General features: G+C 32.8%; 1 protein-coding gene across 1 annotated transcript; it reads left to right on the top strand.

Moving 5' to 3' along the window:
* The first annotated feature begins 16,882 nt into the window (after positions 1 to 16,882).
* Positions 16,883 to 21,174, top strand: LOC107844961 (probable protein phosphatase 2C 65). The gene is made up of 5 exons (XM_016689275.2): positions 16,883 to 17,517; positions 17,914 to 18,231; positions 18,885 to 19,002; positions 19,437 to 19,660; positions 20,410 to 21,174. Exons 1-5 carry the CDS (start codon positions 17,269 to 17,271, stop codon positions 20,860 to 20,862), a joined length of 1,362 nt encoding a protein of 453 aa, XP_016544761.1. The 5' UTR covers positions 16,883 to 17,268; the 3' UTR covers positions 20,863 to 21,174.
* Positions 21,175 to 23,091: the final 1,917 nt, after the last annotated feature.

Below are 23,091 nucleotides of genomic sequence, written 5' to 3'. Positions count from 1 at the left end.
CCCATGTCGAGGCTAACCCAAAGTAAAATTAAGTTCCAGTGGTCAGATTCCTGCGAGAAGAGTTTTCAAAAGTTGAAGACTTGACTTACTTTTTCCCCAGTCTTGACTTTGTCAGATGGCATAGATGGGTTCGTAGTATATTGTGATGGTTCTAGAGTTGGTCGGGGTTGTGTATTGATGCAAAGAGGTAAGGTCATACCCTACGCCTCTAGACAACTTAAGCCCTATGAGAAGAATTATTCGACCCATGATCTTGAGTTGACAGCTGTTGTCTTGGCCTTGAAAATTTGGAGGCATTATCTTTATGGGGTTCATGTGGATATATTTACAGTTCACAAGAGTTTACAGTACGTGTTCATGCATAAAACCTAAATCTTTGCCAGAGAAGATGGCTTGAGTTGTTAAAAGATTACAATATAAGTGTGTTGTACTATCCGAGCAAGGCTAATATAGTGGCGGATGCCCTTAGTAGATTGTCTATGGGTAGTGTTGCCCATGTCTAAGGTGATAAGAATGAGTTAGTTTGTGAGGTTCATCATCTTTCTTGGTTAGGAGCTCGATTGGTTGATTCGGCCGAAGGTAATATACGGGTTCAGAATGGATCAAAATCTTCATTGATTGTCAAAGTAAAAGAAAAATAAGACAGGGATCGTAGTTTGGTTAAGTTGAAGAAGGCAGTTAGAGATCAAAAGGTGGAGGTTTTCTCCCAAGGGGGAGATAGTGTTCTTTGTTGTCAAGGTAGGTTATGTGTTCTGTGTATTGATGGTTTGAGATAGCGAATATTAGTAGAAGCGCATGGTGTGCGGTATTATATTCACTCGGAGACACTAAGATGTACCATGACTTGCGGAAAGTCTATTGGTGGAGTGGTATGAAGAAAGATATAACAGAGTTTTTGGCTAAGTGTTCGAACTGTCAGCAAGTTAAGGTTAAGCACCAAAGGCCTAGTGGTACACTTCAGGAATTTAGGATTCCCACTTGGAAGTGGGAGGTGGTGAATATGGATTTTATGATAGAATTTCCTCATACATGTCATCAACATGATTTTGATGTGGGTCATTGTAGATAGAATAACTAAGTCAGCCCATTTCTTGTCAGTTCATACTTCATACTCAACTGAGGATTATGCTAAGCTTTATCTTAGAGAGTAAGTGAAGTTGCATAGGGTTCCATTGTCTATCATTTTAGATAGAGGAACTCAGTTAACCTCTCACTTTTGGAAATCTTTTTAGAAGGTTTTGGTACCCAAGTTCACCCCCGTACAACTTTTCATCCTCAGACAGATATGGTCAGGAGGAAAGGACCATTCAGACTTTAGAGAACATGTTGAGGGCATGTGTTATCGACTTTAAAGGTAGTTGGGATGACCAGTTACCTTTGATTGAGTTTGCCTACAATAATAGTTATCACTCAAGTATTCAGATGGCTCCTTTTGAGACTCTCTATGAAAGGAGGTGTAAATCTCCTATTGGTTGGTTTGAAGTAGGTATGGCTGCTTTGATAGGGCCAAATTCAGTATTTGAGGATTTGGAGAAATTTTATTTAATTCAAGAGAGGCTGAAGATAGTCCAAAGTCGTTAGAAGTCTTATACAGATGTGAGGAGAAGGGATCTTGAGTTTGAGGTTGGTGACTTGGTCTATTTAAAAATTTTGCCTATGAAAGGACTGAAGAGATTTGGTAAGAAAGGAAAACTCAGTCCTCTATGTTGGCCCATACAGAATTTTAAGCCATTTTAGGATAGTAGCTTATGAGCTAGAGTTTTCTGCAGATTTGGCATCAATACATCCGGTGTTCCATGTTTCCTTGTTAAATAAATGCATTGGTGATTCGGCTTCTATTGTTTCTTTAAAAAGTATAGATGTTAAGAGTATCCTTTCTTACAAAGAAGTCCCAATTGAAATCCTTGATCGTCAAATTCGTAGGCTAAGAAATAAAAAAGTTTCTTTGGTTAAGGTCTTATGGCGAAATCATTCTATTGAGGTAGCCAATTAGGAGGTAGAAGCAGACATGCAAGCCAAGTATCCCCATCTTTTCCTTACGAATTCAAATTCATCTTGATGTAATGGTTTCTTTTAAATCGACTCTTCATCATCTATCTTAGATTTATAACTATCCTCATGTCATAGCATGTATTCATGAAACTCAGCTCAGTCCATGTATCATGTTTTAGACTTCAATTACTTAATCATGGTTCAACGCATGAGTGTCTATTGTACGATCTTAGCCTTTTTAGCACTTCAGCTTAAATAGTTTCATTCGAGGATGAATGTTTCCCAAGGGGGAGAGAATATAACATCCCATAGTTGTAATACCCAAATAATGCTTTCAAAATGACCTTTAGGAACCCTATTTTGATGGTAGACCAAGTTTAGATGTTGTGGGTTGAGTTGGGCATGTTTTTAGGCCTTAAAAATGAGTGAACATAGCATGGTAGACCTTGTGCTAAGGTCATGCGTCATATGGCAATTGCAAATAGCCACTGGATGAGGTGTGCTATTAGCATATGTCGCACACCCCCAGGTGTAATATTGGTGTGTGACGTACAACCTCCAGGTGTGCTATTTGGCGTGCACCGCACAACCCCAAAGTGTGCTATTAGCGTGTGCCGTACACCCTGCAGGTGTGCTATTGAAGTGCACCGCACAACCAACGCACAGTGCCAAAAGTTGCTCCATTTTGACTTAAATTAAGGGCATTGATGTCTTTTCACATCCCTAAACCGTCCCTAATTATCCTTAAATGAATTAAAGGGTCTTTAAACATGTTAATACCCTTCCCATAACCCCAAACATTCAGTATGTACTTAAAACCCCTTCCCCTCTTTCCAAGAATAAAACTCAAGCTTATTCTCTCAAGAAACACAAGGATTTAAGTTTTGATTTCTAGATTTCTTTAAGAATCCATTCAATTAAGTTATGCGGGGTATACATCCATGGGTCTCTTTTATCCATTGAGCCCCAAAACCCTCTCTTTGATTAAAATATGGGTTTTACCTTCATTATGAAATTTCATATATTCAAGACGAGTTTAATTCATGCTTTTCCTTTGTAATTTGAATTCAATCCATGTCCACATACGATCCCATGAAAAATTAAGTTATTTCATGTTTTAAATTTCAATTTCCCATGTCATATTCAAGTGATTTCATGTTCTGATATCAAATATTGTATTAAACCATGTAAATATGTTGTTCTCTCTTGTTTAACACATTCTCATGTTCAAATTCATTCTTCTCACCTATTTGTTAAAATGTATTATGTTTTGGGTGTTTGAACTATGTTTCCATACCACTGTTTTAACCCTTGTTATTGCATTCTTGTAATCATTGCTGGAGGGTTATGAACACCTGATACCTATTTATTAATATATGTCTTTATTTTCAAGTTACAAGTCTGTTAGATCATATTTTCATTATTATATTCAAATTTTCATGTTCATGTTGAGCTCTTATCAGTACAATATCATGTCATGTTAGACCCATAATAATACTAGTATCATTCAGTTAAGAGTAGGATTTAGCATCGAGCGAACCTAGAGATAGGGGCTCACCCACCAGCTAGGACTGGGTCCTAGTAGTAGTACCTAAGTTCTAGAACTACGTTGCCAGCATAGGATTATGAGATATCACCCGCCAGTTTAGGATTGACATTCTCGTAGGGGTCACCCGCCAGTTTAGGTCTGACTCCCTAAGGCCTTCGGGACTTCAGATTAGTGGATCCACACAATCAGTGTTGATACCCATGGCAAGGTACTGATACCCTTTCAACTGAGATTACAGGTTGGACCCCGATCAACTCAGATTGGGGCATGTCGGTTACATGATAGCTCCCACAGTTTCAGTCAACACTTTGTCTGTCTCAGTTAGGTTCGCTTGACCAAGTAATCAGATTTTCAGTTATTTCAGTCAGCCAGCTTTACAGATTAAATTTAGTTCATGCCTTGCTTGGTCTTGCATTCTCAGTTTTACATGTTTATGCATTTATGTTCAGTTGTTATATGCATTTCAGTTAGTCCTTACCTCACGTACCAGTACATTCAAAGTACTGATCACATACTTTTCTCTTGCACTATGTTATTTTATAACATAGGTTTGGACGCACAATTTTTCGACCATCCTTAGACAGCTCAGTAGTTCCCTGCAGCAGTAGTGGTGAGTCCTCATTTATCGAGAAAGTGAAATGTTCTTTCAATTATTTCCATATTTCTTTATATTTAGTTAAGTTAGAGTTAGTTGGGGGTTTGTCCCATCAACTCCTTATGGTTCTTAGAGGGTTTTAGACAGTTAGACAGTTATTCAACTTTCAGTTATTATTAGTTGTTTCAGATAGACAGTCTAGTTTTTTAGTGTTTATTAGATACTTCAAACATGTCATTTTATATATTTCAATGTTTAGATTGACAATACCTATTTGGTTTATTTTCTGCACATGTTGTTTTACTTTCATTTTATTCACTGCTCATAGCAGGTACCAGACCATGGGTTAGCTTGGGGTTACTTGTGGCCTTAAGCATCGTGTCGCGACTAAGGGGTAGCCTCGGGTCGTGACATTATGGTTTGTCATCATCAAAAAGGAGAAAAATTATTGTCTCACATTTTGATGATTACTTGTTGATATTAGATGACCAGGTCCCTCATATATCCTGCTTTAGTACAACTGTCACATCTCTGCACAGTTTTGTGCGCTAGTGCAACAAATAGTGTAGGTGTGTAGTGTACCTGATTAGACACGTGGTCCAATCAAAATTCAACCCTGATTTTCACACTACAAATAGAAAAGGATGCATCGCCTTCACGAATTTTTGCAATTTCAAGAAGTTCATGGTGTCGGCGAAAACTCTCTAAAGCTCAAGTCCTAATTCTTTGTGTGCTTAAGGTCTAGGTGTTCTTGAGTCAAGTTTTGCTTTGAAATTGATTCACTCAACTTATAAGAGTAAAGTTTTCTTTTGGCAGTAGTGTTCTTAGGTAGAGTTACCTAAAATCCTTCAATTAGAGTTAATCGATTGTGAAGAGGTTGAGTTGTGTAGAGATAATTGTAGTAGAGTTATTACAACTAGTAGAACTTAGGGTTAAGTTCTTGGAGTCTGTAATCAATGAGTTTTGATTATAGTGGAGATTGAGTGCTTGTGAGGGCAAGCCGTAGTTTTTCCTCCCTTGAGCAAGGAGTTTTCCACATAAATCACTGTGTTCATTTAATTTCTGCAAGTTTTAGTTGGTTACTGTTTTATTGTTTATTCTCCTAATCTTAGGGACCTGATCCCGAGTTGGTTGGTGCACCCACACGTTTCAACATCACCTAGCTATCTTCTTGGTTTCAAGGATGCTTTTATCCATCCTATACCAATTTTTAAGCATTTCTTATATACATATACCTAATTTGCGTCGAATTTAACGGGCGCTGGAGCACCTAATCTTGCACGCCCCTGTCTTGATGATGCCATCTTATATGGTGTGGTTATTCATGACAATGCAACTTCACAAGTGCGAAAGCGCTGTCAAAGGTGGTCTGATCCGTGAAATATAGGTTAGTTAGGTGCTTGTATTTGTTAAACCATGTAATTTTTCCTTTTTAGAAATTTAAAACAAGGTTAGGAAATTAAATCTGCACTACTATTTGAAAGTTTCTATAGTCAATAATTAAATTACCAACTAGCATCGTCATAGTTTTGTTAATCCCATTTCAAATAGTGACAAATGTGGTCCTTTAATTCTTCCCTTCTTTCAATGTATTATTAGTAGGCCAGGTATTTTTGAGCAACTATTAGCTAGTTGGAGGACATTTTTTATATGTCAAAATATTATGAAGATCGATCAATTTTTAACAGATTGATAATATTTTTGGCCCATTATACATATATGGGTAGAGGAAAGGGGAGTTCGGGGAAACACTCACTGATAAAATTAAAATTCAAATTGTTAATAAACTGAACTATTAAAATCCGTCTTATGTGACATTAGTATTACTTATGCGTCACACAACTTCAATTACTTGGAAGTATTTTTTTCTGCGTAAACGAAGTGAATAGATAAAAATTCACCATTTTACTTAATTTGTTATACAAAAGGAATAAATATATCAATATCGAAAAAAAAAAATAAAGTGAAATTTCTTCTTTGACTATTGTATAAAGTTATAAATGAGATGTTCAGCGTGATACATGTGATATTATACTATACAAAGTTGTCGTGTTTGCTGGCTATCACTGTATATTTTTCTGCCTCTGTATTTTGCTTAAAATTAATATGTACACATCTTTAAATGTGGGAATATGTTAATTAATTAGGAAAAAATATTCATATTATGAGAAATTATTCCTTCTTGCTTTCAAGGATATGATTTCATATTCAACAGAAAAAGGGGAGAAGAAAAGTTTGTATTAGAAGTCGGCCGGGCTTTAGATTTTAAATTGGAAACTAATCAATATATAGTTGGACCTATCGAAATATACAAAATTTATATGCTATTATATGTAATAGGATATGTATGACATATGTATATTATATTTAAATATACAAACTTCATAGATCAATTTTGTATGATCGTCCAAAAGCATTCAACTGTAATTGTCCTTTTAGATTAGCATTATTTATCAATGTATGGTTGTGTAGGATGGACTTTGATTATATATTATATGTATAATGACTCTGATCACTATGACTAGAAGGTATATATACCATTCTTTAAGTATAGTAACATAAATTTTAATTACCACTACAAAAAGGGAATTGAGGAATATATTCTTTTTAGTTTTCCTTCTATACGATGGTTTGTGTATTTTTTTTTTCCTAATTTATGTGACATATTTTAGTTTTTAGTTTGTCCTTATAGAATAATATTCTTTTTTGTATTTAAAAATAATTTAATTTTAAAGTTTCTTATTTTACTCTTAATGGGATGATTTATAGATACATAAATATTCATTGACTTATTTTAAATGTTTTTCTTTCTTTTTTAAAATTTCATATTGATCAATCAAAACACATTCACATAAATTGAAATGGAGAGTGTACTAAATATTAAATACAAGAATTGAATAAAATAAGTGGTTTATATTTCAAAGACAATGAAATCAAAAATAGAAACGGCTCAATATCGATCGTACATACAATATCTAAATGATTGATTTAATTTGAAGGTTAATATTATACTACTAAAATAAAGAGCAAATACATGTATCATGCATGATGCATCTATGGAATGAATGTCTTTGTTATCTTTTTATTTGTTTATAGAAGAGATATCCCCTTTTAGGTCAAGGAATTTAATAGTAACAATTAATTAAATTTGCCATTTCTTTGGAAAGCTAGCCATTAGGTTTCCTCCACGAAGCACTTGAACATATTCGAGAATGGGGTGAAAATCATTTCCCCCCTCAACTTTACTTTAAAAATTAAATTCCCCCCTCAACTTTAAACAATAAGCATTCTCCCCCCTTTTTCCTACTTGTCTTTTTTAAATACCTATTTTACCCTTACACTATTAATCTTTATTTTTCTTTACCTCTTTAAAATTATTATATTTTTTATTTTTAATATATATAGTAAATTTTTGTAAATAAAATGAAAATTATTTTCTAGACAAAAAAAAGTGAGAAACATATATTAAGTATATAAGTTAGTGATGTTCTAAATGAAATAAATGACCATGATATGGAAATTTATTTATTAATAATAATTAAAACTGTAATATCTATTTATACTAGTGAAAATAACAAATAAAAATAATTTTATAAACATATTCCAATGCATGTAATATAATAACATATAAAAAAAATGGAGATATATTTTATACTAAATTAATTCAAAAGTTTACTTATGTTATAAATATATACTCCCTCGTTCACTTTTACTTGTCACTATTTTGCTTTTTGAGGTCAACCTGCATGAACTTTGACTAACATTTTAAGATGTATAATTTAATATTTAAATTTAAAATTTAGATGATCAGAAAATACATGAAAAATGCTATAAGTTGCAATCCTTCTTCATATTAATAAAACGAAAAAATATATCTTAAAATATTTATCAAAATTTATGTGGGTTGACCTGGAAAAACGAAAAGTGACAAGTAAAAAAGAACCTAGGGAGTATATCGAAACTCATGTGCATACATACACACACACATATATATATATACAACAACAACAACAACAAACCTAGAGTATTTCCACAAAGTGGGGTCTAGGAAGGGTAAGATGTACGCAGTCCATACCGCTACCTCCGAAGAAGTAGAGAGCCTGTTTTCGATAGACCCCCGGCATATATATATACACATATATATATATACATATATATATATATCTGAAGTTGTTATGGTACACTTAAACTTTAAGAGGGATCTATTACCATCTAAACTCATTTTTTGTTGATTTGGCCGTCAAGTATCAGAATATTTTTGTGCTTCTTTTGGGGTAGACAAAAAATACTTGTGCGTTATCTCAACAAAATAACAATCATAAAAAATAACATTAGCATTTGTGACAAGTTCATTAAAAAGGTTAAACTAAAAAATTTAAATAAAAATATATAAATACTTGACTAAAATAAATAATGTATATTATAAGAAGATATTGTTAATTTCAAGGTTAAAATAGACATTGTCAAGGTAAAAGGGGGGAGAATGCTTATTATTAAAAGTAGAGGGGGAGTTTGATTTTTAAAGTAAACTTGAGGTGGGGAAATGATTTTCACCCTTAGAGAATATGTTATATATACACAGTCTCATTGTTCACTTTTACTTGTCCACAATACACTTTGCACTCCTGTTAAAAAATAACAAATGAAGTATTTATTTAGCTGTAATACTGACATTAATTGGTATAATCACAATGAACTTGTTAACTATAAAGCAAGAAAATAGTATATGCTATAAATATACCATATATAGTGAATGTCTACTTTACTATATATAGTGAATATCTTCTTTACCATATATTGTGTATGTCTATTTATAGAAAAGTTACAAATCCCAAGGTTAGTTTTTCCCTATAAATAAAGGGGTTTTGCTTCATTGTAATTCATCCCTCAAGAGAAGAAATAAGAATCACTCTCTCTATTATCTCTACTCTTATTCTTGTTCTTTATTGTTTCATAACACGTTATCAGCACGAGATTCTGCCAAATAAGGTGAGAATATAAATCTAAAGGTCAAGGTTAGTAAGTCCTTATGTTATTTGTATTTTTCTATTAACGATATGATTATTGTTAGATTTGAGGAAAAATAATTAGTTTGGAACCATTTATGTTTTAAATTCATTCCACAAGAACAATATTGTCAAAAGGAATGATAATATTTGGGTTCAAGTCCCATCAATTTATGCCTAAGACGTCTTTATATGAATAAGATGTTGAGTTTGAATCTCAATACACCATATTGATGATATTATGATAGTTAAGGCAAAATAATGAGTGTTTAATAAAAGGTCATGAAACATATCCCATTAATATGCTCTATTCGATAAAGTAAATATGGTAGCATAAATCTGAAAGTTGACAACTTGCTTCATTGTTGAAAGAAGACAAGTGATTGAATGCACAAATATAAGTGTGGAGAGACAATATGTTAATAATCATCAAAAGTGATAATATTTTCACAAGCTTATTATGATTATAAGATGTGCTAGAGAAAAATTCTCTACATCATATGTATGTCTCAATTTGCTCCTGAAGTAGCAATTTGATGAGCTCCTGAAGTTAGTGGCGGATGTACATGTATTCCAGGGGGGTCATCCGAACCCCCTTCGTCGGAAAATTATACAATTTTTACATCGTAAATTTTTTTTATGTATAAATAATAGAGGTTGAACCCCCTTCGACTAGTCCGTATATGTACTATTAAACCCCCTCACTGAAAATCCTGAATCCGCCCCTGCATGAAGTAGCAATATGATGAAAGAGGTTATAAGATATATAAGCTATCATAGTTTGATAGGCTTAAAACATGATTATATTCCATTCTTGGGGAATGAGAATTTTGATTATTATAAGCATAGGTCCATTCCCTGGGGTGAATGTGATAATATTTAGTGAAGCTTATTAACATAAACGTGTGCTTGATTGTGATGGTATGACAATTCACCTTCGAAAGAGGAAGAATAACTGAGATGAGTTATTTTGAAATCTACTTCTGAAGTAGTAAATCTGAAATTTATTCATATAATAGTAAATCTAAAATTTACCAAAGAAAAAACACATATCATGGCAAACTTGGAGTTTACTAGATTAAAAGTTCATAAGTTGACATGAACGATGCGATATTCTGAAGATGTGCATATTGGGTATTGAACATATATTGAAAAATTAAAAAATTCTTCATGAACTTTAATGTTGCTTGTTCTCATGATAAGTTGGTTAGACCAACTAATTTTGGGATTGGATCCCTCAAAATCTGAAAAGAATAAAAGGTGAATAAGGGCCCGTTCACCTATCATGTGATATGTTGAAAAGATGCATTAATAAGATGATCACATGTACATTCATGGTCAACCAACGTTTGACATTCATAAAGTTACTTGTTCAATATAAATTGAGCATAATTTTCAGATTGTGTAATTGAGATAATTCATCTTGATGATGTTGGATTAGCATTGAATGCCTTTCATAAATAACTGAATCATTACTAATAAGAACAAAGTTTCATGTATTGGTATGAAATATGATATGTTGCATACAATAGAACTTGTATGCATTAGACCAATAAATTATGATTATTTCTTCTCTCTCAATTGGTTCAAGATCGAGAACCAACTATTCCATCTAATAGTTTTGATGTGCGGTATTTGATTAATGAATGTACTATGATGCACAAATATTCCATCAAAGAAGATGGAGGATGTATATTAGCTTTTCTAACATAAGGGGGAGATTATAAGCAGCTATGAAATTGTTAGGAATTATCATCGGATCTTCATTCAAAAGATAATTCAAGTCAAATGTCGAAAGCATCTCATATTAAGCTGCAAGTGCTCCTATTTGGTGTCCTTAAAAGATAAAGTCTATGCATTCGTAAAACATGATAACCAATCGGTTCCAAATAAAATAATCCTTGAAAAGAATAAGGAGCAAATAATCATGATAAGAAGACAATGTGCTCTTGAAGAGCCTACGATATAACACTTCATGAAACCTTAAGAGAGGTTTAGGTACCTGAAAATAATGAAGTGATGAGATCTCAAAATGTTATGTCGCGTTGTGAACCGATACAAAATAAGAAATCGTCGACGATATCTTTGATACAGTATTGACGCAATATTGTAAAAGATTATAAGTATCTAAATTCTACGTTAATTTAAGCATACTAATGTAGAAATATTTATCAAGTGACCTGAAAGGATGCATTTTGGTAAGCGTAAACTTATTTGATTTGCAGTCCACTCACTTGAAGATGTCACACTTGACATGCTGGATATTATTACTTGACAAATATCCATATGAAAATTCCTAAAGGATTCAAAATGCCTGAAGCATATAAAGTTTCTGGGAAACTTTTTATTATCCTCATAAGATATAATTTGATGATTTCAGTATCATTAAAATTCTTGGAGATTTTTCCAAAGCAATAGAGTATTTGCTTAAATGAGAAACATGCAAAAATTGAATAAGGATCCATTCTGACCTCAATAAAAGAATGAGGAACTCCTTGGTTATGAAGTACCATATCTTAGTGCAATTGATGCATTAATGTATCTTGCAAATACTACAAGGCATAGCTTTTCGGTTATTTTGTTAGCAAGGTATATTTCTGCTCCTAATAGGAGACATCAAAATGGGATAAAAGACATGAGCTCACTTTATTCTAAAGGTTGCAGTCCCGATCTTGTTTGCTATGCTGATGTTGGGTAATTATCTGACCCGCATAAAGCCCGGTCTCAAACATGCTATGTGTTCATATGTGAGGGTACTGCTATATCTTGGAGATATACAAAGCAGTCTATCTAGCCACTTCATTGAATCATGATGAGATAATAGTTATTCATGAAGCTAGCCGAAAATGTGTATGGTTGAGGTCCATGATACATCTAATTCGAGAAAAATATGGTTTGAAATATGACAATGCACCCACAATTTTATACATAGATAATGCAACATGCATAGCACATCTTAATGAAGGATTCATGAAAGGAGATAGAACGAAGCACACTTCATCAAAGCTTTTCTATACACATGAGCTACAAAAGGAATGGTGATATTAACATGCAACAGATTCATTCAAGTGATAATATGATTGATTTATTCACCAAGTTTCTTCCAACTACAACTTTCAAGAAGATGGTGCACAAGATCGGGATACAAAGGCTCAAAGATGTTCTCATTAGGGGGAGTTAATACGTGCTGTACTCTTTTTCCCTTTCAATGTTTTGTCCCACTGGATTTTCCTTGTAAGGTTTTTAATGAGACAACCTATATGCATATTGTTAGATATGTGTACTCTTTTTCCTTCACTAGATTTTTTTTTCCACTGGGTTTTTTCTAGTAAGGTTTTAACGAGACACATTATCTATCAATTAGACATTCAAGGGGGAGTGTTATAAATATACCATATATAGTGAATGTCTACTTTACCATATATAGTGAATATCTACTTTACCATATATTGTGTGTGTCTATTTATGGAAAAGTTACAAACCCCAAGGTTAGTTTTTCCCTATAAATAAAGGGGTTTTGCTTCATTGTAATTCACCCTCAAGAGAAGAAATAAGAATCACTCTCTCTATTCTCTCTATTCTTCTTCTTATTCTTTATTGTTTCATAACAATATATATCTGTATCTTCATATGTTAAAAGTGATCAAATAAAATTTTATTTTTAATATATCGAACAAGTAAAAGTCAATGTCAGGAGGTATGTAAATCACACCATAAATGAAACATAAATCTTAAACCAGATAAAAAATTTTATATTCTTCCATTCATCAGAGAACAAAAAAGGGATATGTTAACTATTAGCCGTTGAGTTTTGGAAAACTAATTTAAACAGAAAACATGCTTTTAATTTTCATTCTAGAGCACTTGAATTTTGGGTCATTCACACTTTTTGTGTTGGTCTTTTAATTTTTATTCCTCTTAACAAATAACTTTTTTACAGGACATAAATTATGTTTTCATATTGTAATACCTGACAAGTTATGTCTGGACATGACTTCATTTCTAAAGAACTTATGCCCCAAGTGCAATGATTAAATAACAAAAGTTAAAGACCATTTCAATGATTTTGTTGAGTTTGGAATGACATTTTCAATCTGATAGTGTGTATTTTTTAACTAAACAGACCTAATTTAGAGATCTCACCTCCTGTGGCAGTCAAGAATTGAGTCACACACCCCCAAGCCTTAACATAAATAAAGAAACAAAAAAAATTATACAAAGCGTGACATAAAACTTACCTCCAGTCCTATGATGGTTCAAGAATCAACCAACCTACAAATGTCGGTTAACTCAGTCCATTAAAAAGACAGAACGTGCAATTTTATGCTTGAATGTCATTTCAATTTACTCAAAACAATGCTAAATGGATCCTACGTCTAGGGCCTGGTTATTAACACACAAATGGGCTAAATACCCATCAACAAGTTTAATTGGACTTGTATGGTGCACCTCGATAGACTTGGCCTCATTACATGTAGGATGTGGAAACTTTTAATTCGGTATGACTAGTCAGAAAGGACGCTTCAAAGTTCAAACATATTAGCGGTTTAATTCAAAATCGAAAGGAGCCCTTTTACTTAACTTTGCAGAGCTGGCACTGTAGCTAGGTGGGGTAAACCAATTAGCAGTCGTATGGCTTTCCCAAAGATTATCATGAGTTCTTTGCCAAATTAGGTGGAGTCGGGAAGATAATAACTATTTTCATCTTGAATGTAGACGCTCACAAGGTACTATTCCTCATGAAAGAATTTTATGAAAGCGGACATATTTGACGTGTGATAGCTAAGTAGTATTAGGGGTGTTCATGGGTTTGGTTAAAAAACAAACCGAACCGCAAATCAAATCAAACCGATTTAAAATACCGACATTTGGTTTGGTTTAGTTAGGTTTGGTTTTAAATTTTAAAAAACCGATGTTAGTTGGTTTGGTTATGATTTTACTTACAAAAATTGTAAAAATAAACAGGTTGAACCAATAAATTATATATATATATATATATATATATATATATTATAATTATTTATATATAATTTATAAATAAAATATAAATGTTTTATTAAATTTCATCTTAAACTAAATTTTAATCTATGTCTAGCCCAACTAATACTTTAGCCTAATTGACCAAAGCCCCAAACCCAAGCCCAACTCTACCTACTATTACTAATAAGTTAACCTTACAGTCCCTACCTCACTTTTTCTACTTCATCTTTCACAATTCTTTTGTTCTTCATTAAAAGGCAGTACCTCATTAGTTTATGTTGTTCTTCATAGAAAGCAAATGATAAAAAAATTTCTTTTCATTTTTTCATCTCACAAGGAAAAGCAAAAATAAAGATTGAAGCTTGAGAAGTGAAAACTTTAAATACAAGATTATTAAAGTTTGGGACGGTAATTTTTAGTTTTTTTTTTTATTCTAGCTACCTTAGCTAATTCTAATTTTATACAAGAATTTAGAGGAGTGCATGACATGCAATTAATTTTGTTAAATAATTTTTTTCTGTTTTCTGTCATCTGTACCTTTAATTATGAGCAACTGTATAAATCATTGTCGTTTTTTGTTTAGTTGTTTGCAAGTAGTGGATATGCAAAATTGAACTAAATTTGGAAGAGGGGGGCTCTTATAGTCCTAGGCTAAGAGTTACCAAGTGAAGGGGTTTTTCCTCTCGTTTGTTTTGCATTGATGGTCCATGCGACTGCAAGTATTTTACTTTCTTCCTGCTGATTATACTTGTGCCATGTTTTCTAGAGTCTCGGCTAGCTCAGATATTGCAATATTTTCTTGTTTAGTTTCTTAACCCCCTATATCTCGTTTACGCTCGCTTTCGTAGTGTAGTCTTCTCTTCATTTTTTGTAAAATATTTTTGGTGATTAAATCTAATTCTATTTTATAGTAAAATTTTCAAAGTTTCATGGGATGGAACTTTAGCCACGCAATGGTGCAGAGGGGTTTTATTAAATGTTATTGAATTTTTATTGATGTATGGTTTGTTAATAACCCAAGAGATATGACATGAATGATGTCTGAAACTGTAATCCATATGCTGCTTCATCTTCGGTCACATAAACAAAGAATTTTTCAAATGAGCTACCATGGTTCCTGGTTCAAATGGTAGTTTTATGTCTCCTTGTTTATTCAATCTTTTCCCTATATGATTAGCTAACCTAGCTAGTCTATAAAGTAAACAGATAACTCAAATTTGCTCAACTCTATCTCTTCTTACAATGCACTGCAACAGAATACAAAACTTTGTTTTACAATGTACATGTAGGTGTTTCGATGTTGTTGGATAATCTTAGTGACTACAATACCAAACTAGTGTTTTTCATCTCAATATTGGTTTTGTTGAATGTGTTTGTTCTGATTTCTAAGAGTTTATAGTATCATTTGTCCATCACTGTACAAATATTTCATAAGAAATTGTTCAATTTGATACTCTTTTTTATGGGTTAAACAAAGGAGTTTATTCTAGAGATGGTTGGAGTAGGCTAGTCAATAACCAAAAAACCGAAATAAACCGAACCAAACCTACAAGAACCAAACTGACAGTTATTTTCTTTTTGTGGTTTGGTTTGGTTTTAGAAATTCAAAAATCGACTAAATTAGTTTTGGTTATGATTTTAACCACTAACCGATCCAAATCGACCCATGAACACCCCTGATACAAAATCGACAAGGAAGACACTAACACACACCAAAACAGTCCATGATTTGAAGAACCGAGGACCCCCTTTGGTGACCCCTCTCGGATTCACTACACAATAACAATGCAAGCATGATAACAACAAGATTCTAAGGTGTTCAACACCTATAATCAGCGAGCCACAAACTAAGATTACAACACAATAACAAGAACAAAAATGACACAACAAGGTCTCGGGTTTGGACAACTAAAATCGAGAATGAACACAACAACAATAATAAGATAGAATGATAGATAACTTGACACACAATGCACAAACACTATGAACCAAAGTGTATATTGAACACTAGGACCCAAGAATTCATACAAATAACATCAAGTTCTTACGGTGACCTCAAGGGAACGGAATCCCCAAGCAACCAACGTTTCAAAACAAGCAACCAACACAAGTGATTCCACACTTGTCACAAGTGATATCCACACTTGTATGAACACTCTCAAAGAGCTCTCAAAATATCATCTAAGTTATGACAAAATGACCTAACATGTTCTATTTATAGCCTAGGTTTCAACTTAATACAAAATGACTAGAATACCCTTAATGAGTCAAGACAAAAGGGAGGCCTTGGAGTGTGCATATTGGATGGCTTTGGAGTGTTGGGACTTGTACTCTACACTTCAAAGCTTGTTCCATTGGTTGGGCAGCCACCCAAGCTCGAGTCTTTACGTATTGGTCCACAATCATGACCGTACTTGTATCAACCCCTACATAGTATCCTTAATTAGTTTCATCCTTTTTGAAGATATCCATGACCAAAATGGAATTAATTGTTCTCCTTTATAAAATTCACCCATAAAAGAATTACATGCCGCAGTTTTGTTAGGACGTGTAATTCGCATGATTAAAGTCAGTAGAAAAATCATTTGGTCCTCTGAATGATATAATTCAAACAAATTTTGACTGAAGAGCTACTAGCATAAAGAAAAATCATTTGACCCTCTGAATAATATGATTCAAACAAATTGTGACAGAAGAACTACTAGAATAATGGAAAACAAGAGAGGAGCAATTGAGTGTACGTAACTGAATGGTCAAATTGTTTTATCCAAAAGAATAAAAAAATATAAAAAGAAAAAAAGAAAGCAGAAGAAAAAAAAAAGGACTACATTGATGATTATATTTTTTCCTCTACTAGTTTCTTTATTTCCCACAAATCATGAATGTTGTAACTCTCATGAGATTAACATTCTTGATTTGTCATCCTCCTCCTAATTGTCTTGTCTTTTATCCTTGACTCTCTATCAGGATATTTATAAAATTTGAATTCTAATTTTCCATTGTCAATATTCAATGAATTAGAAAAGAAATTGTTTCTAATTTGGTTGAATATGATAATTGGATATATGGAATGGCTTTAATTTCACGAGGCAAGCTTTATTTGTGAGGAGATTATTATCGCAGAGACGCGCATAAATTATAGAGATATGGGTGCATGTTGTTCCTGTCAAAGGGTGCGCCATTATGATCATCAAGGAAATTACCGTCACCATAACATTGTGCACAATAGTAATGGGGATGATAGAGATAATATTATTGTTGAACATGATCAAGGTGTTGTAGGAAAGGGAGATTTTGGTGCTAATATTAGGTTACATGGATATTCTAAATTTGTATCTATGTATAGTCAACAAGGTAAAAAAGGGATCAATCAAGATGCCATGACTGTTTGGGAGGTATTAATTATTAATTTCTTCTTCATTCATTCCTCCTAATTGTACATATTTTATGGCATGTTGTCATTCGTTACGCGTGAATTTATCTTGGCAAATCTCACGAGTTTATGATTCAATCGTCGAACAGACAATACCTTGACAGTTGGACCTGAACGCCTTTAGATTAATGTCCTATTCATGATTAAAAATTTCAATCATGCATGGTACATTCTCATATATTTAATTTCCATTTCAATTCAAATTACATTGACATGCAATTGCCAAGAAGATACAATTTCTTTTTTGTTTATGTTTATCCTCGTGATGTTCAAATTATTCCTTCTTGATTGCGATTTCGCCCCTGAAAATGGATCATGAACAGGACTAATTAATTTATGTCATACACAATATGTGCAGAATTTTGGTGGAGAGAAAGGTGCATTCTTTTGTGGCGTCTTTGATGGGCACGGTCCATCAGGCCACAAGGTAGCGCGCTATGTGCGCGACTTGTTACCGTCAAAAATTTCGTTATCGTTGAAAGAGTGCAACATTAATGAGAATGAAATTATTAAAAGCACTGACGATGACGATGAATCTGATCAGAATTACATACTCTTTGATGCATGGAAAGCTGCATATCTTAAGTCCTATAAAGAAATGGATGAACAACTTGGAAGGGAACCTACAATTGAAAGTTATTCAAGTGGCACAACAGCTGTTACTTTATTTAAACAGGTAGTTAACCTTTCAGTTTATGGGTTATGATGGTAATTTCAACTTTTATTTTATATCAACAAAGTCATCAACATAGTTTTTTTACTAAACTTGTCTGAATATCATAGTCACTAAACAATTTATTATAATCAGACGTCACATAACTTTGTCCAAGTATCATAAAAGCACACATTTAACATTTTTTTTTTTTTCATATCTAATAAGTCCTTTAGATTTGATGAAGTATCATAGAAAAGTCATTATTTATTTCATCATAATGACTTTTTGTGCTACGCAGGGAGTGTCGAGTGACTTTTTTATTACAAAACAGTTCAGTGACTTCATCATACATAGGTAAAATTGAGTTTGGTTAAAAAAAAAAAGTTTAGGGACATAGTGTGATAAAATGAAAGTTGAATAATCATCCATGAGATCAACCCTTTATTTTATATGGTGATGTTTCATTATATTGGACAGTAAAAAATTGTATTTAAGAAAGAAAACAAAGAGAAGAACACAAACTTTGTACATTTTAAACTTATGATTAAAACATTTCATAACACTTATTTATATAAAGAACATGTCATTTAGAGTAAAACAAGAATAACCATTTGGTTGGTTAGATGATTAGCTTGTGATTATTTGTTTGTTCTAATTAATTGGGGATTTTTCAGGGGGAACATTTGTTCATTGGAAATTTAGGCGATTCTAGAGCAATTATTTGCACTAAAGATGAGAAGGATCAGCTTGTGTCCCAGCAACTTACAGTGGACTTGAAGCCTCACCTCCCAAGTAGGTGCTTTCAAGGAAATGAGTTTCCTTTTACCATCATTTGGTGTCCAAAATCCATTAATTGACTCGAATTTACAGAAAATTACACCAAATAATTTTTGAAATGAGTTATTTTTAACTTTTGGCCCTGCTTACTCTATGGGCTAACCATCTACGTCAGAGATTAAAACTTGTTAAACTTGAAATTCTGATCAGGACAAGTGAGGTTTGAAAGTTCAAGACTACTATGTCCTCAGTCATTCTTATGAATCACCCTCGAAATGCATGCCTCTAGGGCCCATTAAAAGAGAAAAACACTCCATGACAATAACCTCTCCATTGGATATGTCCGGAGGAATCTCATTTATTCCACCATACTTTGAAATTCTTTTACTAAACTCAATCACAAAAAATGAACTTCATGTTTAACATATTATTTACTAATTTTTCATCAGGTGAATATGAAAGAATTAAAAGTTGCAAAGGAAGAGTAATGGCAATGGAACAAGAGCCAAGTGTCTATAGAGTGTGGATGCCAGATGAAGATTGTCCTGGCTTGGCCATGGCTAGGGCTTTTGGTGATTTTTGCTTGAAAGACTATGGCCTCATCTCTGTCCCTGAAGTTTATTATAGAAAGCTCACTGAAAGTGATGAATTTGTTGTTTTGGCAACTGATGGGGTAAGCTAGCTAATTTAATTCCACTTGCATGTAGAGTGAAGGGTCAAAAACATACCTAAAATATTTCAAACTTTTTGAATTTTACATCTGATGAGGTGTGTGAGTTTTTTACCTTAACTATCACCAGTGGTGGATTCACCTTGTAATCAGGAGGTTCATCCGAGCCCCCTTCGACGGAAAATTATATTATTTTTACACGATCAAAAATATTTTTATGTATATATAGTAGATGTTGAACCCCCTTCGACTAGTCCGTATGTTTATTTCTGAACCCCCTCAATGAAAATCCTGGCTCCGCTGTCTATCACCAAAATGTTTATCAAAACACACCTTAACTATCAGTTGTTTACTTTTCCTAACTAAAATATCACTATCGTTCGGGTAGGAAGAGTGAACAAGTACAACTAATAGTTGAGGTGGTTTTTTGATGAACATTTCATGATAATTGTTCATGTAGGAACATCGGAAGCTGTCGGTTTAAGTATGAAACTTAAAAAATGAGAATATTTTGAATGGAATTTTTGACCCTTTAACTCCTTACATGTATAGTGGTTTGTGCCTAATTTATACTAATAGTGTAAACAATTCTTAAACTATTAAACTAAGTTCACTTAAAGACATTAGGTAACTCTTCATACCAAGTCTGATACGATAACTTGAAAAATAGAGTAACATTATGTTATAACCAGTAATTAAGATGAATTTTTGATACTGTCAGTATGTATAACTTAAACTCTTTTTGTTCTTAGGTGTGGGATGTTTTAAGCAACGATGAAGTGATCCGGATAGTTGCGACAACAAGAAAGCGATCAATGGCAGCAAGAACACTAGTAGAATGTGCAGTTCGTGCCTGGAAATACAAATATCCGCGTGCAAAAGTAGACGATTGTGGAGTAGTATGCTTGTTTTTCAAACGCCAAAAGCCTCTGTTAACCAAATCAATGTCTGAAGTTACTCAATTGAGTTTCAATTATTTAGAGCTAGCAAACGATCAAAATTACCCTGACAACACGAAAACGGATGATGGCCTTGATACGTTGCTTGATTATCAAGTTAAAGAAGGAGATGATCAAGAAGTTGCTCGCAGAGTTAAGGATGGTTTTGATAACGATAACAAGAGTTCATCGACAGAAAATCTACATTATCGTGGCCAACGAAGAAGATCTGCAACAAAATTTGTGTATCTTGAAGATCACCAATAACGTAAGAGAGAAAATCAAATGCTTGTATACATATATAAGTAGCCAGAAAAAGAAGAGGTCCAAAGCCAAAACCAGGGTCCAAATTACAAAATGTTCAAGACATCAATGTTGATGTATATAACTTAAACGCTTTAAAAAATTCAAAATTGAAAATCAGGGCCTCTTGAGTCATCCCAAGACGAGGCAACCTCTAAATATGATGTGTATTTTAGAGGGTTAAAATCTCATGAAGCTAAGTACGTCTCAATAAAAAAAACATTCGTCTTATGGACAGAAAAATGATATATGTACATGGATTGCCATCATAGCTAAGTATCCCAAGTTTTTTTTCTCTTTAAACATTCTTTCAAATGTTTACTACTATTGTTTGCATAATATATTGTTTTACTAGTGAGAATCTAATAATTATTAGGATATTGCTATGTACATATGTTGTAACTTAGTTTTGTAATGCTTTTGACCAATTTTATACAGGTTCAATGTATTTTCTTCATATTTTGATCTATTGTTGAAGTTCTATAACATTCTTTTGAAAAAATATAGGTAAAATGAAGTATCAGTCCACAAATGACCTAAAAGACGATTCAAAAAGAAGAAGTGTGACCACCTAATTTTTATACTACAATTTTGTTTTTTCTCCTAAAGTTGGCATTTGCTTAGCTTATTTTAAACATTTCTAAGATCTGTTCTGATAAGATTAAAATCTGAGTTGACCAAATTTTAGTCTCTGTTTTAGCCTTTTTAGGTGTTTGATAAAATTAAAAAGTACTTAAAAAAAGCTAAAAACTGATTAAGAAAAGTAAAAAGTGAGAAGCTGGGTACCTCCAATATTTTATTTTTTAAATTAAAATTCTTTTAGATTTGGCCAAACTATTTACTTTTTTATCCTTTATTTTTTCCTACAATTTCAACAATATCCTGAACTTGTATCCTTTAAATATATGATTTGTTTCTCTTTTTCTCTTTGCTGTTTCTCTTCGTTTCTTCCCTCCAATTTCCTCTTCATCTTTCTCATTTGTTTTCAGTGAATCCGACATTACATAGGAGGTTTGTTCAAAATACTTATTGTCAAATTGAGCTTGTGGTAAGTTCTTCTCCATCCATTCATATAGAATCTTTTTTTTTTTTAAAGTAAACCGGTGAATGTTGAATGGATCCAATTGCCATGATATTTAGCTTCCGGATTACAATATTACAATATAATTAGGGTTGTTCAAAATCAAATCGTATCCAATAAGCCACCCGCAAAATTGACTTATTGACTTATTGATATTGGCTTATCGGATAAATGGTTGGTGAGCAGATTAAATTTTTTTAATTAACGGCTTATTGGAGTGAGGGTGGATTAAACAATATCCTTATTGGATAAATCGTTAACCCGTTAAGAATTACCATAAATACTTATATTTTTTCACCTAGCCATATAAAATACATATCAATTTATATTATTATAAAATATAAATTCAAACCTAATGTATCTATATTCTAACCTAAAGGCCTATTCCTAATTAATCCTAATATAATATAAAATTAAAATTTTTTGTGATATCCTCATTATATATATATATATGTATAGTTTCGAAAGGCTTCAAAGCAGAAGGATGATGCAGTGATCATGGAAATCATATCACATTATTGGTATGAATAAGTTCAAAGGCTTTACTACTGTGATTTCCAGTGTTATTTCTGTTTCTTGTTGACATAGAGAGAATATTAGACATCATATATGTGTCATGAATTTATTACTATACCTTGGCAGGTGAAGAAGTTGTAACAACATTAGGGGCTGAAGTTGATTGGATAGAAAAAGAAATCTAGGAAATAGTTCCTGGTATTAAGCATATGGACATTGAAGCACATAGTTCAATTGGTGTATTCCCGTGAGTTTGCTACGATCAAATGCTTAATTTGTTGTAATGTATGTCACTTTTGTTTCAAGAATGTCATAATGTGAAGAGAAATTAATGTACTATAGCTTGGGCGAATGAAACTTTTTTGTTTATAATATTGAGAGTTCTCTTTGAAACATATACTACAAAATTGAAAAATTTATCATGATTGAGATTGCTAACTATTTTGTTCTGTTTTCTGTAAGGTGTTTGCATTCCAGTGGGAATTGTGGATGTCCGATAAACCGTCCAATAACCGCCCGATAATTATTTATTCGTAACCGAACCAACCGTTATCTTATCAGTTGGCTAGTGGATTTGTATATTTTAAAATCGATAA

Source organism: Capsicum annuum, chromosome 10, assembly GCF_002878395.1.
Source record: "Capsicum annuum cultivar UCD-10X-F1 chromosome 10, UCD10Xv1.1, whole genome shotgun sequence".
In the NCBI taxonomy this organism is placed as follows: domain Eukaryota; kingdom Viridiplantae; phylum Streptophyta; class Magnoliopsida; order Solanales; family Solanaceae; genus Capsicum; species Capsicum annuum.
The sequence above is the reverse complement of the archived record's forward strand: the minus strand, read 5'-3'. Positions and strand labels throughout refer to the sequence as shown.

What these genes read in the sequence shown, in the direction of transcription:
- LOC107844961 (XM_016689275.2), top strand. Translation starts at nt 17,269, where the DNA reads ATGGGTGCATGTTGTTCCTGTCAAAGGGTGCGCCATTATGATCATCAA. An exon ending in CTTGAAGCCTCACCTCCCAA is followed by an intron (nt 19,003 to 19,436) that starts GTAGGTGCTTTC and finishes ATTTTTCATCAG; the next exon opens with GTGAATATGAAAGAATTAAA. An exon ending in TTGTTTTGGCAACTGATGGG is followed by an intron (nt 19,661 to 20,409) that starts GTAAGCTAGCTA and finishes TTTTGTTCTTAG; the next exon opens with GTGTGGGATGTTTTAAGCAA.